General features: G+C 34.2%; 1 protein-coding gene across 10 annotated transcripts in view; it reads right to left on the reverse strand.

The window, feature by feature from the left end:
- UBE3A (ubiquitin protein ligase E3A) overlaps positions 1 to 14542 on the reverse strand; it is a 92418-nt gene that overhangs the window by 36481 nt on the left and 41395 nt on the right. For all 10 annotated transcript variants that reach the window (XM_013049948.2, XM_013049945.2, XM_013049946.2 and 7 more), the window contains one exon: positions 3989 to 4296. In XM_013049948.2, coding sequence (XP_012905402.1) covers positions 3989 to 4296 — 308 coding nt within the window. The remainder of the gene's footprint in view (positions 1 to 3988; positions 4297 to 14542) is intronic.

Below are 14542 nucleotides of genomic sequence, written 5' to 3' on the forward strand. Positions count from 1 at the left end.
AATATAGAAATAAAAACATTCTGGCCCTATAGTCAAACAACCTCATTAATAAATGAGGTTGTAAAAATATCCTTTAAACATCAGATAATTGAATTTCATTTTACATATCAACTGTAAAACCTATTCTAAAAGCTAAAGGAAGAATGAATGCTCTGAGCAAAGATAATTAACAACACTTTAAAGTTCCATGTTACTTATATGTACATGTGTGCTTTTTGTGATCCCTAAGGACTATCACACATATCTGCTATTGCTCAAAGTATTCAAATGTTGGTCGACAGCTAAGACTAACCAATTACTAAAAGGATATAAAACCATTAATGATCGACCAAAGGACATAATTTTCAACTGATATAAAGATGTCTACATTCAATGCTGGATAGTACCCCAAGAGTTCTGTGTCCTGTGTTATCCTAGTTTAGTTCACATAAATATAGCAACTTATATTTTATACTGAGATTATTTATAACTCCAAATTAGAATTATTAATCATTCAGTATCTAAAAGGTGATCTTATGAAACCTTGGTCTTCCTCTAACTCTCTAATGTACCTGGACAGACACTATAGGCTGGAAACTCCAAATCTACTCACCCCTCTTCTCTGACATGCCATCATGTAACAGAAACTATAAAAACTAAACACTAGTATTGTTATCCTCATTTGCACCTGGGGGATGACATGTGGCACAGGTCTGCCAATTACCTAAGTGGAAGTCCACTGATGCACTTCTGAAGGTTTCTTTTCCTGTTAAATGGGGTCAAACATGATTAACTCATATTCTGAGTGCAACAGAATCTCCTAATTTTTTATTAATATATCAAATAAGCTAATAACATCTTCAAATTATTTAAGCATAAGCTATACATGTCTCTACAAATTATAAAATACTGTCCTTCAAATTAAAAAGTAAAAAGCAACGTTTACTGATATTTCCAAGACCATTTTCCATAAGGCAAGTACTATACAAGTCAATAAAAAACACCCATCAAATTGTGGAAGAAATCAAAATGGAGCACGCCAAATAGTCTCTGCATTTTGAATAAACTATTCAGATACATTATTTTACAGGAAAGAGAAAAAATGATATATTTTGTCTATTAATTTTATGGAGATTACATTTGTAAAATGTAGTACACTATAATAAAAGCCTAAATATACCAAGGAAGTGGCAGGCCTGTCAACAAATACTTAAATGAAGCACAGGATAATTTTAGAGGCACAGAGGTAATTCAATCTTCATTGTGACAAACATGAGGACTCATATACATGTACTGTACAACATATAAAATTTCTCAATAAAATTTCTGCCTCTTTTAATATTTGTTTCACAAAGACAAGATACATGCAAATGATCATTAAATGAACTATAAAAGTTCAACCACAAAAATAACAGTTTACCACACCATGAATCTGATCTTTGGCCCCTCCTGTCAACACCTGTAGTTTCTTTTATGGGCTTTAACTCTTTAAGAGTTAATCTTTAGATCTGTTCTATTACGATATGTAGATACACCTGCTTTTCAAAAAATCCCACTAGGCAACTTCACTTATAGTAAGAAAGTTAAAAAGCAAAAACACATTTAGTGTTTGTTTTACTGGAAGCCATTATAGAGGCAAAACATACTCAGAGGAGCAAGAGTAGCACTAACAATGCCCTTCCCCAGGAATTACACTCAGCATCTCAGCCTCAAGTCACCATAGCTTTGAACTGTGTCTGCGGGCGTCTGTGTCTATCTCAATTCATTTTGTACATCCATTAGCAAGATGTGTCCTAAGGTATCAGAAAAACCTGAGAGAGGCTATTTTTTGGATAAGGGAACCTCAAAATATTTTCTGTATAAATTAATGATAATTGCTTCTTCGCTGTGTATGCCATTTTGGCTCATGAAAGTTTCATAGGACTGCTCTACTTTCAGAGGACATCTTCTGCTAAACATCAGTAATCTCTTTCCAAAAAGTGTAAAACTGCTAACCGGGAGCTTATTTCCCATTATTTTAACTGGAAAAAAATTGTAACACCTTCTTACAAGAAAATGAAAAACCCCCCATTTCCTAAAATGTAACCAAAGTAGAGTAAGTAACTATTATAAAGTAACTGTCTTGTTGGACATAAAACAGTTTCCTAAATCACCAAATCATAAACTTAATAACAAAAAGTTATTTTTCATGAATCACATGCAGTATCTTAAGGGACAGCAACACTCTAGACCCAGACACCCTTTGTTGACATGTTGTTCAGAATACCTTCAAGTGATTCTGACATTCTACTAATTCCATATAAAATTTAACAATACTTTCCCTAGATAGTGTTTTGTTTAAAATACTAAACTGAATTTTTCAGACATAAATTAGTTTAAAAAACATTAGATACAAATATTCACAATGTTTATCAATAAAAAGAGATGTTCTACTGAGAAAATATTTAATGAAGAAACATTCCTATATGGGATATATGTGTATTTTGTAATATATGTATGTTCCTGAAAATAATCTACAAACTTTTAGACTTAAAATTTTTATGCAAAAACAGAATTTGGGGCACACTAAACAATACATATGGAATTTTGTAAAGAGAACCAACAAATATAATTAACAATAAAAATGAAAGTACTAGTGTAGTTAATGCATTTTTAATTCCTAGTAGAAAAAAACTATAGTAAATAGGAAGTTAACAGAAAAAAGGGAGTAGGAAGATAGAATAGCATACTGGAATAAAGTATAAGGAACTGTTAAATTACACAGACTTGAGAAAAATAGGAAACAAAGACTCGGAATAACCACTCAATAAGCACCTATGATTAAGTACATAGCAAAAAGATGTGTCCATCCACCCTGTACTATAATCCCCTACTGCAGACTGCATTTAACTGCCCCAGCGCATTCTACATTTAGTAACTGTTACTCTGTGATGAACACTTGCTTGAGAAATGTGTATAATAGACTCGCTGCAACTTCCCTGTTACACATACTAACAACATTAACCTACTTATCTATAGTGTATGAGCTAAATCATGTAACAAGCACACCTTTTGAAGCTCTGTAGAGTTACCAAGTTATGAAAACACCTTTTACTGTGAGGTTAAAGTAAAAAGTACAAGAAAATTCCATGTCACCAATTAAATTAATCCTGCATTTAAATCATGCTACTGAAAACTTCGGAGCTGTTCTTCAACTTATACACGTCTTCAACAAAAACCTTCCTCTTTTAAAAAATAATTACCTCTGGTAGGGCTGAGCCCTATCAAATTATTCAGAAATTCAATTACCTTGTTACTAACACTGATTAGTAACTGAGGAAAAGAAAGCTTGGATTTAAAGATTTAAAAAAATTTTTTTAAAAATTTTTAAAAAATGATCCTGAAATGCAGGATCATTTAGAAAATAAGGGCTTGGGGGAAGACTGCCACTGGTAGGTGGTGACAATTCTTCGCAGCATGAGTGTGCCAAATGCCTAGAAGAATCTGAGCAGGATATGGGAAGAATATTAGAAAGAAAAACTGAATTATTTCTCAACGGCTATAAAATTTTGCTTTGCCCTCAAGAAATGGAAAAGAATGCCAACACTTCTTTCTGTTTCTTTCACCTCACAGTTCTAGGTTTCCACAACTCATTCCACATATTCAGTCCAGCTATTCGATAATAGTTAGATTTTGTGGTCTAGTTTAGGAGATTACCACTTAATATATTTTTCCTAGTGGAAAATGTTCAAAAACTTCCATTAACAAAGGAATCCATTAACAAAGGAACTTTTGGAATATAATCTGCTTTTAATTAGGGACCATTAACACTAAAATGTTCTTAAACCGTTACTTCAATTATTAGTTCTGCCCTTTATCGCAATAAGTAACAGAGTGGTAAATAAATACCACTGTACTATCATGTCCTAACGTCCACACAATTAGACAAAACAAAAATGTCACACATTTTATTTAAATCTCCAACCCAGGTTTCAGTCAAAAACTCTCAATTAAAAATAGAGCATCTTACCTCTAAAATCATCTCTTGCTCCTTGTCCTTCCTTCTTGTTCATTTTTATGTCAGAGCAGGAATTGTTAGGGGCACCTTTCGAGTTTTCAAGGTAAGCTGAGCTGGCTCCTTTCTTGGAGGGATGAGGATCACAGAGTTTTGCATTAATCTTATAAAGCTCGAGGGCTTTAATAGCTGCTGCATTGTTATCCATACGAAGAAAAGTTGGACAGGAAGCACAAAACTCATTCGTGCAGGCCTCATTTCCACAGCCCTCAGTTAACTGGTGGTAGTAGCGTTCTATTAGATGCTTTGCAGCTGCTCGCTTCCTGTAGCAAACATTCAAACAATAAGCACAGTGATTAAGATTAGTATAGCTCCCATGTAAAAAGCTCAAGGGACCTTAAAGCAAGGCAAGTTAGTCAAGCAATAAAGTAATAAATCTGCATATTAAGATGAAGTGAAGAACATGGAGATTCACAGTTTATATACAACTTTTAAGTAGTGAAATGTCTGATAAAATACTGCCTAAGATAACTTTTTTTTTAAGCAGAAATTCTATAAACATTTTATTTATTCTTTTTAAGAAAGTAGCTTCAGAAAAAGAAAATAATCTAGGTCATCTATTCATATATATATGAATATGAATATATATATGTATATGAATAGATGTATTCATATATATATGTATATGAATAGATGACCTAGATTATTTTCTTTTATATATATATACACATACACACACACACACACACACACACACACACACACACACACACACTTTTTAATAAAAACTTTTACAAAATCTTCACACATAAAGACCCAGAGGTGGCCATGTTGTCTGTGACAGCTCTAATTCCAGCTGTCGAAGGCTTTTACCTGGGACTCCCCATAGCTGACAGCAGGGCAGCAAAGGCCCTCCTCTTGCCCATAAAGCCCAGCTCCCTGCCTGCCTCAAAAATGGTTTTATGTTCTGGGACTGTAGAAAATAGGTAGGAAATGCTTTGGGCTAGAATAGGAAGGACAGGGAGGACTACCTAACCTGCCATGTTTTATCCAAACTCTTCAGGCAAATCCAGCCAGGAAGCCTAGCAAGATGAATGAAAACCAGGGACCAAACTGAGTTCTGGAGCTTCCCAGAGACATGGAGTCTGTGACCATGAGTTCCTGCACATGGTAGTAGGAAAAGTTTGGTGTTTGTGGAACACTCAAGGCAGGAACAAACAAGCCCTTAAAGATCCATCCCTCCATGGCAGGCACGCACTTCTACGCTAAAAGAGTCAGAAAGACTCTGTTCTGCTTCCTAACTCAGACCAACCCTCTTTTGACTCTAAAACAGTGTTAACTCGTCAGCCTATTTAAGACACAAATTTTCCTTCCTTCTGTGGAAGGAAGTCCTTGTTCAACATCTGTCCTATTATAAAAGGGCTGGGGTACGAGTAGGGTAGCAGGTTGGCATGGAGGGCCACATGACTCGGAAGAGCTGAGAGTGGAAAGGATTCCCTGGTTCTCTGGGGGGAATTCTGCAAAAGGTATTTTATTGACCATTTTTCAAAAGGGTGGGGGAAAAAGGAATGGTCTTAACGATGGTAAAAAAGAGACCTGGCTTCTTTTTTGGGTTCTGAAATCCCAATGTTTTGTTCAGTATTAACAAAAGCCCTGAACAAACAGAGGATGCTGCTCGGGGCAGCAGGAAAAGAGGATGGATTTCATAGCCAACCAAGAGAATGGCAAACAGTGCCAATCAACTCAATTTGGGGGGATCTCTGTGTGGTGAGTATGAATTAGCAGGTGAGTGTGGTGGGAAGAACCTGGGGTTCGCTAGCTCCCAACAATCAATTCTAGCAGGTTCATCAAAATCATTGCTGAAATCAAATGTGCTTTTCTTTGGTTTAAAAAAAGGGAGAAATAAACTTGTTTGATGATATATGTGCTTCAGTTATTCAGCAGAACAAATGAAAGTCACAAGGTTTATGGCCAAGGCTTTTAGTAATTAATCATTTTAAAAAACTAACATTAAGAAAATGAGAGTCTAGTTAAAAGTATCAATCGAACTTCCCTTTATGTAATTACTATTTTGTTTTAAGAGTTTGTAAATACTTTGATTTATAGTTAACATAGAACTTCTAACTGGAAACTTTTTTTTCCCTCCAATTATCTACCATGAGAGATATAAAAATAAACTTATAAATGAAATATCCAAAGCTGTGTTATACTACAAGAAAATGATTCTGAGCATATAAAGCTGAACCTAAAACACGTCACTGAACTTGCTCATTAATCCCACGTCATAGGAACATGGAATATTTTAAGTTCCCTTAGGGCAAAGTCTTGTTTCACTACTATACTGTGAACCTAAAATATGTAGATTCACGTTCTTAACTGGCTGTTCTAGCAGAGCTTGCAAAGATACTGAAGAGATTATTTCATCAAGCAAGAAGCCAAGCTACAATATCTATCTCTATGGTTTATTCAACTCTAAGATCTATGCTTCTATTGTCTGATAATGTGAGATTACCGTAACTTAAAAAAAGTAATCTACTGGATCCAAAGAAACATAATTCATAGCTATTCCTTTGGGTCTGAAATTCACATGCACGAAAATAAAAACTACAAAAAATTGAAACTATTAAAAAAAATTTACATGACTCTCTAAATGTTCCACAATTATTTTACTAACATGTAAGACTAAATGGCAAATGGCAATAGAGTTCACATCTTGTTAATTGTGAGCTGTATCCTGTTAATCATGAGAAACTGACAAGGCGGCAAATAAGCAGTAGATAAGACTTTTGTCTCAAAAGTAGAACTCTGTCTCTAAACTATCAAGGTAAGTGACAAAGACTAGCACAATTAACCCTTGAACAATGTTGGCATCCAGAGGTGCAACCCTCTTGCACAGTCGAAATCTGTATATAACATTAGATTTCCCCTATAACTTAACTTCAAATACCCTACCACTGACCAGAAGCCTTACCAATAACATAAAAAGGCAATTAACACTTTCATATGTTATATGTAATATATACTATATTCTTACATTAAAGTGAGCTAGAGAAAAGAAAATATTTATAAAATCTTAAGGAAGACAAAATACATTTATAGTACTGTCCGGATTTATCAACATGTAAAGTGTGTGTGTGTGTGTGTGTATGAAATACATAATTGCGCGGGTGTGTGTGTGTGTATGAAATACATAATTGCGCGGGTATATATACATACCCACACAATTCAAACCTATGTTGTTCAAGGGTCAACTGTAATTTAAAAACACTCAATTCATTCTGATGCTTCTATTTTTCAAATGTTCCATGCAAACCCATGCATGCAAAGAGAGAGAGAGAGAAAAAAACCCTACAAAACACACTTAAAAACTGCATGGGCATCACCTATTTTATTACACGTACCTACAAACAATCCAATTTCTGAAAATTAAGGATTATTCCAGATATATCACCATGCAAAAGAGTAAAGTAACACCATGTAAAGAAAGAGAAATACAGAACCTAGAAGATTTATATATACCATATGTTGCTTATCATTTACTAAAGAATGGGAGATTAATAATACCATCTTCTCCAGAAATACAGTAGCTTTCCCTAAGAAAATGTAAATGGAATGTATTTCTACTATGTAGGAAAATTATGAACATATATCAAAATCTTAAAATTGTAATGTCTTAAAAAGTCTAAAAAAATATGGAAAAATGTATTAACATTTTGATTTGAATAGCCTCAAGACTTACTAAATTGTCCATATGACTTTAATGACTGATTATCAAAATTCAAAATACCAAATACTAGTTTGATATATATACAAATACATGACTTGAATAGCCTCAAAGCTTACTAAACTGTCTGTATGAGTTTTTAAATGATTAATTATTAAAATTCAAAATACCAAATACTAGTTATTTTCTTAATAAGAATATCAGGTCTTGTCCTAAGAAAAACCTTCCCAAAACCCAGTAATATTACCTAATGCTTCTGTGTGTAATCCATAAAGGAGTGTGAACAGCAAAAATAGGACAAGACTGAGAAATTAGCAGATCTGAGTTACATGACAGCTCCTTCTGCCTCTAAAAATCTGTAAGATCCTAAACAAGTAATTCTCTGACCCTCGGTTTTCCTACCTTTCAGTTCTAAAGTTCAGGTTATTCTACATAAGAGATAGGCAAACACAGTACTAGTGATTGATGAGTGTCTGGTAACATACTATGCACTCTGGCATAGGTTATCTCATTTGAATCCCATGAGGATTACCTTCAGTTCACAGCCAAAGGAGACAGAACTGAAATAAAATCATGTACTCAAGATCACATGAAGGAAAATGCAGAATCAGGACAAGAACAGGAGTCAGGGTCTTTTGGCTCTGGAGTCTAAATCATTTCCACTACATTGTCTCACAGAAAGTGACTGATTTCAAAATAATCCTTAAAAATAGCAGTACTAAAAACTCCTATAGAAAAAAACCCCATAAATAATATGTACTTGAAAAAAAAAAAGCAAAACCCTGAAAAATAAAAAATTTGAATCTCATATTTATGCATATCCGCTACCTCATAAGTATACCAAATTTTTTAAGGAAAAAATACCACAATATTCTGTAAAGGTAATGTATCTGTAATTTCTTGAGAACCAATGTGCTATAGATGTTCCCACTCTGGAAAGGCTGTAAGCCCTAGCAGTTAAGAGCTTGCACTCTGAAGTCAGGCTCCCCAACTTCACATGTTGGCTCTGCCACTTATAATTATGTAACTGTAAATGAGTTACTTAACGTTTCTGTGTCTCAGATTCCTCATCATTAAAGTGATGGTATATATTAACAATTATCATGGGTGTGAGAGAATTAAATGAGTTAATGTATATAAAACAGTAAAAACACTGCCTGGCATCTAGTAAGCCCCACAATGAGTTCACTGCTACTACTGTTATGATTATTACTAAGATCTAAGTTTATGAATTGGCTATATAAACCATCATTGTGCTGATGCTCAGAGCAGTTATGTAACAAGTTATAAATCTAGTAAGAGATTTGAGGCCAGGCTTAACTCAAACCTGGGTTTTAATACCACTAAGGGGAGATTTAATACCAGACAGAAGAAAGCAGGCCCCTCTATTCAGTCCACTTCTCTGCCCAAGACCTAGAAACAGAAGCTACACAGGTGAGACAGGACTGAAAAGAGGCCATGCCAGAACTTCGTTATCAGCAGAATCAATCATATTAAACATTTTTTCTTATTTACTCAACCAATGATACCCTGAATTATCTCTGTACAATTCTGTATCCCCATCTAATTTAGAGCACATAGAAGGCCTCTATGTTGGTAATGTGTACATAAATGACATTTTTATAGATAAGTAAGTTGTACAAGGTTAATCCCTATAGAGTAGGAGTCACCAAATCTTAGCTTATGGGCCAAATCTAGCCTGCAGCTGGTTTTTACAGCCCCCAAGATAAAAATGGTTTTCATAATTTTAAATGGTTGACAAAATCAGAAAAAAATATTTTGTGATATGCAGAAATTATATGAAGATCAAATTTCAGTGAACAAAATTCTTATTAAAACATAACCAAGATCATTAATTTAATTATTGTCTAAGGCTGTTTTCGCATTACAACAGCAGAGTTGAGTAGTTTGAAGAGACTGTATGGCTTGCAAATCCTAAAATAAATCCCACCTGGCCCTTTACAGAAAAAATTTCCCATCTCTTAATTTAGAGTCTGTGTTCTTTACTTTCTGTGACATTTCCATCTAAGCACATGGCCTGCTCACTTTCTCCTCTGCAAATCAATATAGCAAAATGTGTACTTTTCCCTACCTATGATTAAAGCAGAGAAAAAGAAAGAAAAAGGAGGACAAGAGAAAAAAAGAAAAAGAACAAAACAATACAGAAAAAAGGAAAGAAATGAAGAGACTCTTTCCCTAACCAGATCCCTTTAGGGACATCTTACTGCCACTCAATCAAAATTACAAGAGAAGAGGAGCTATGGCTTAATTTCATTTTTAGAAAGTTTGTATTTAAATTCCAGTTAGTTAACAAACAGTATATATTAGTTTCAGATGTACAATACAGTGATTCAACACTTCCACACAACACTCAGTGCTTGTGACAAGTACAGTCCTTAATTCCCATCACCTAATGAACTGATCTCCCCACTCATCTCCTCTCAATTTGTTCTCTATAGTTGTGCTATAGTTTGTTCTCTATAGTTTGTTTCTTGGTTTTTCACTCTTTTCCCCCTCATGTTTGTTGGTTTTGTTTCTTAAATTCCACCTATGAGTGAAACTATAGGGTATTTGTCTTTCTCTGACTTACTTCCCTTAGCATAACACTCTCGAGCTCCATTCATGGTGCTGCGAACGGCAAGATTTTATTCTGTTTTTATGGCTGAGTAACATTCTACTGTGTATATATACCACATCTTTATCCATCCATCAGTTATTGGACACTTGGGCTGTTCTCATAATATGGCTATTATAGATAATGCTACTATAAACACTGAAGTGCATGTATCCCTCTGAATTAGTGTTTTTGTATTCTTTGGGTAAATACCTAGCAGTGCAACTTAAACTACAAAAATCCTAGAGAAGAACATACACAGTAACCTCTTTGACATTGGCTACAGCAACTTCTTTCTAGATATGTCTCCTGAGGCAACGGAAACAAAAGCAAAAATGAACTACTGGACTTCATCAAGATAAAAAACAACTGCACAGAAAAGGAAATAACCAACAAAACTAAAAGGCAACCCACAGAATGGGAGAAGATATTTGCAAGTGACAGATGTGATAAAGGGTTAGTATGCAAAATATATAAAGAACTTAACACCCCCCCCCAAAAAATTATCCAATTTGAAAATGGGCAGAAGACATGAACAGATATTTTCCAAAGACATCCATATGGCCAACAGACAGATGAAAAGATGTTCAACATCACTCACCGCAGTACAAATCAAAACTACAATAAGGTATCACCTGTGTCAGAATGACTAAAATCAACACAACAAGTTGTTAGCAAGAATGTGGAGAAAGGGGAACCCCTCTTGCACTGCTGGTGGGAATGCAAACTGGCACAGCCACTGTGGAAAACAATATGGAGGTTCCTCAAAAAGTTAAAAATATGGCTTACTTTCTATAATTTCCTCACATTTCATACTTTTCTTACTGAGTCAATAATGATGGGAGGGCAAGTGAGATCGTCCAGTGAGAAAGCTCTCAAAGTTAAAGTAGACAAGTGAAAATATACACTTAAAACAGACAACTTTCTATTTACTTATTTTATTTGTAAGGCTCAATTTGTTAGACAGTTCTACAAATAAAATTACATGTGGTAGGCCAAAGTTACTCTAGAAAAGTTGACAGAAATCTTTAAAAAATAGTTTCACCTGAGAGGGAAGGACACTGAGGTCAGCAATTTGAAATGCATTGGTGGGGGGGGGGGGGGAGATGGAATGATACACTGATAGACAAAAGGATATGTGATAATATATTATTAGTAAAATCTAGATAAGCTTATTGTGTCAATTGTAAAAATCTTTTAACTTTGCTGCATGTTTGTTCATTTTTCAAAATAAAATACAGGGAGAAAATACTGTCACCATACTATAACTTTTCAGAGCAGTCAAGAGCCAGAAGAAATCGTTTCAGCCACTGGTGGATGAAAAAGGAAAATCAACATGTTATCAATGGCACTAATACTGTGTTTTCTGACTTTAAATCTAATTTCTGAATCAATCCAGTATTCAACAAACAAAATAAAACAAAAAATGCCTACAATACTAATACAAATAAAAGTAATAAGCTGGCAGTAACTATGCATAGCAACTTAATTTACCTTCATGGGAACAAATACTAGGAAAGTATGTTAAATATTCCTATACCAATGGCAAGCCATTGGGGTTAGAACCACTGAAATGGCTGCCAACAATGTAAAAGATGAAAGTTGCAAATAGATCTTAAACTTAACAGGTAGTCAGAAAATATGTAATGAATATAAGAATGAAGATGAAGCCACAAAAATTGCTATTGCCCTAAAGTGAAGATGTGTTAGTGAACAATAAGCAAACAAGATTGAAATTAGAACATTAAAGAAATAGTAACTGTGACATGCATCATAAAAACTAATGCGGGGTGCCTGGGTGGCTCAGTGGGTTAAGCCTCTGCCTTCGGCTCAGGTCATGATCCCAGGGTTCCTGGATTAGGCTCTCTGTTCAGCAGGGAGCCTGCTTCCCCCCCTCTCTCTGCTTGTCTCTCTGCCTACTTGTGATTTCTGTCAAATAAATAAATAAAATCTTAAAAAAAAAAAAAAAGATAAGGTACAGAATAATTAAAAAGGCAAAGATTAAATAAAAAAAAGTCAGAGTGACTTTAATTGAATATGAAGTTAAATAAAGATGTGAGGAGATAAGAAGCTTATATAATGTCTACAAAGCTAACAACCACTTACCAAGTGGTTTCTCAAAATAAGTTTATTTCTTTGCTCCTTCTGGGATGTTGCCTTTGTAAACATTCGTTTAACATAAAAATTTTGGAAGAGTGAACAATGGTATTCTAAATATACTACACCTCTTAGAAATGGATGACATAAGACATTTGTGAGACAGTTATGGTAGGTTTCAAGTTGGGTCTGTTAAAATGGAATTGCACAAAATATTAGATTATTTCAAGACTGAATCTATGATTGTGAAGTCATTATTACCACATCCAACCAATAAACCATTTACTAGAGAACAAAATATAATTTTCAGGGAAAAATTTTAATTATAAATCAGTATTTTTACTATAATGAACACTTTTAACATAATAATAATTCCTAAACATTACTAGACAAGGAAGGAAATTACCTCAACATAATAAATGCCATATATGATGAAAAGCTAAGATTACACCTAATGGTTTAAAACTGAAAGCTTTCCTTCTAAAATCAGAACTATAGGCAGGGATGCCAGCTCTCACCAATTCTTTTTAAAACACTACTGTAAATCCTAGCCAGAGCAATCAGGCATGAAAAACAAATAAAGGCATCCACGCTGGAAAGGAAGAAACAAAATATATGTATATGTATAAATATATGTAGAAAATCCTAAAGACCCCACACACACACACAAAAAACTATTAGAACTAATAAGCCAAATTTAGTAAAACTGTAAGATACAAAGTCAACCGATGCAAAAACCAGCTGTGCTTCTCTAAATAATGAACAAAAGGAAATTTTAAAAATATTTTCATTTACAACAGCATCAAAGAGAATAAAATACTTTACTAATAAATTTAACCCAAGAGGTGGAAGATTTGTATTACAGTCCTCCTTATCCATTGGGGGATACATTCCAAGGCCCCTGATGAATGCCTGAAACCACAAGAGTGCCAAACCCCGTACATACTTACTTATGATAAAATTTAATTTATAAATTAGCCATGACTAACAGTAATAATAATGAAATAGAACAATTACAACAATATAATAAAAGTTACATGAATGTCGTCTCTCTCTCTCTCTCTACAAATATCTTATTATATTCACCCTTCTTCCTGTAATGATGTGAAAATGGTAAAATAACCTACACGACGAAATGAAGTGAGATGAATGACATAAGCATTGTGATATACTGTTAGGCTACTATTCTGATAATATTTTAAGAAGAATCATCTGCTTCCGGACCGCAGCTGACTATGGGTAACTGAAACCACAAATAAGGGGAGACTACTGTACAATAAGAGCTACAAAATACTGCTGAAAGAAACTAAAGACATAAATGTAAAGGATCCTATGTTCATGGACTGTAAAATGTCCATACTATCCAAAGCAATCTACATATTCAATTTAATTCCTTTGAAATCTCAACAGCATTTTTTAATATTAAAAAAATCTAAAATTCCTGGATATGGAATCTCAATGGAACCCAAAGAGCAAAAACAATCTTGAGACAATCTTGAGGCAAAAAAAAAAAAAAAAGCCAATTTCATACTTCTTGATTTCAAAACATCTTACAAAGCTACAGAAATCAATACAGAATGGTACTGGCATAAAGATAAGACACACAGACCAATGGAACACATCAGAGAAGCAAGAAATAAACCCTTACATAATATATAGTTAAATGAGCTTTATCACAGGTGCCAAGGCTATACAATGGGAAAAGGAGAGTCTCCCACAAATGGATATCCATATGCAAAAGAATAAAGTTGGACCCTTACATCTCATACTACATGGGAAAAAAAAAAAAAAGTTAACTCAAAATGGATTAAAGACCTAAACATAAAACCTGACATTATAAAACTCCCAAAATAAACGCAGAGAAACAGCTTCATGATATTGGATTTAGCAATACATTCTTCAATATAACACCAAAAGCATACACAATAAAAGCAAAAAACAGACAAATAGGACTACAATGAACTTAACTTCTGTACAGCAAAGGCAATAACCAACAGAGTGAAAAAGGAACATACAGAATATGATCTATTCAATCTCCTGGGTCTGAACATTCTATGCCAGGAAGCAGAAGAACCAGAAGGCTAAAACTCAAAGATAAGGAAAAACAGACGGGATGAGAGAAAGTAAGAAAGAA

This window comes from Mustela putorius, unplaced genomic scaffold (assembly GCF_011764305.1).
Source record: "Mustela putorius furo isolate JIRA1106 unplaced genomic scaffold, ASM1176430v1.1 tig00003972_pilon_pilon_pilon, whole genome shotgun sequence".
Classification (NCBI taxonomy): Eukaryota; Metazoa; Chordata; class Mammalia; order Carnivora; family Mustelidae; genus Mustela; species Mustela putorius.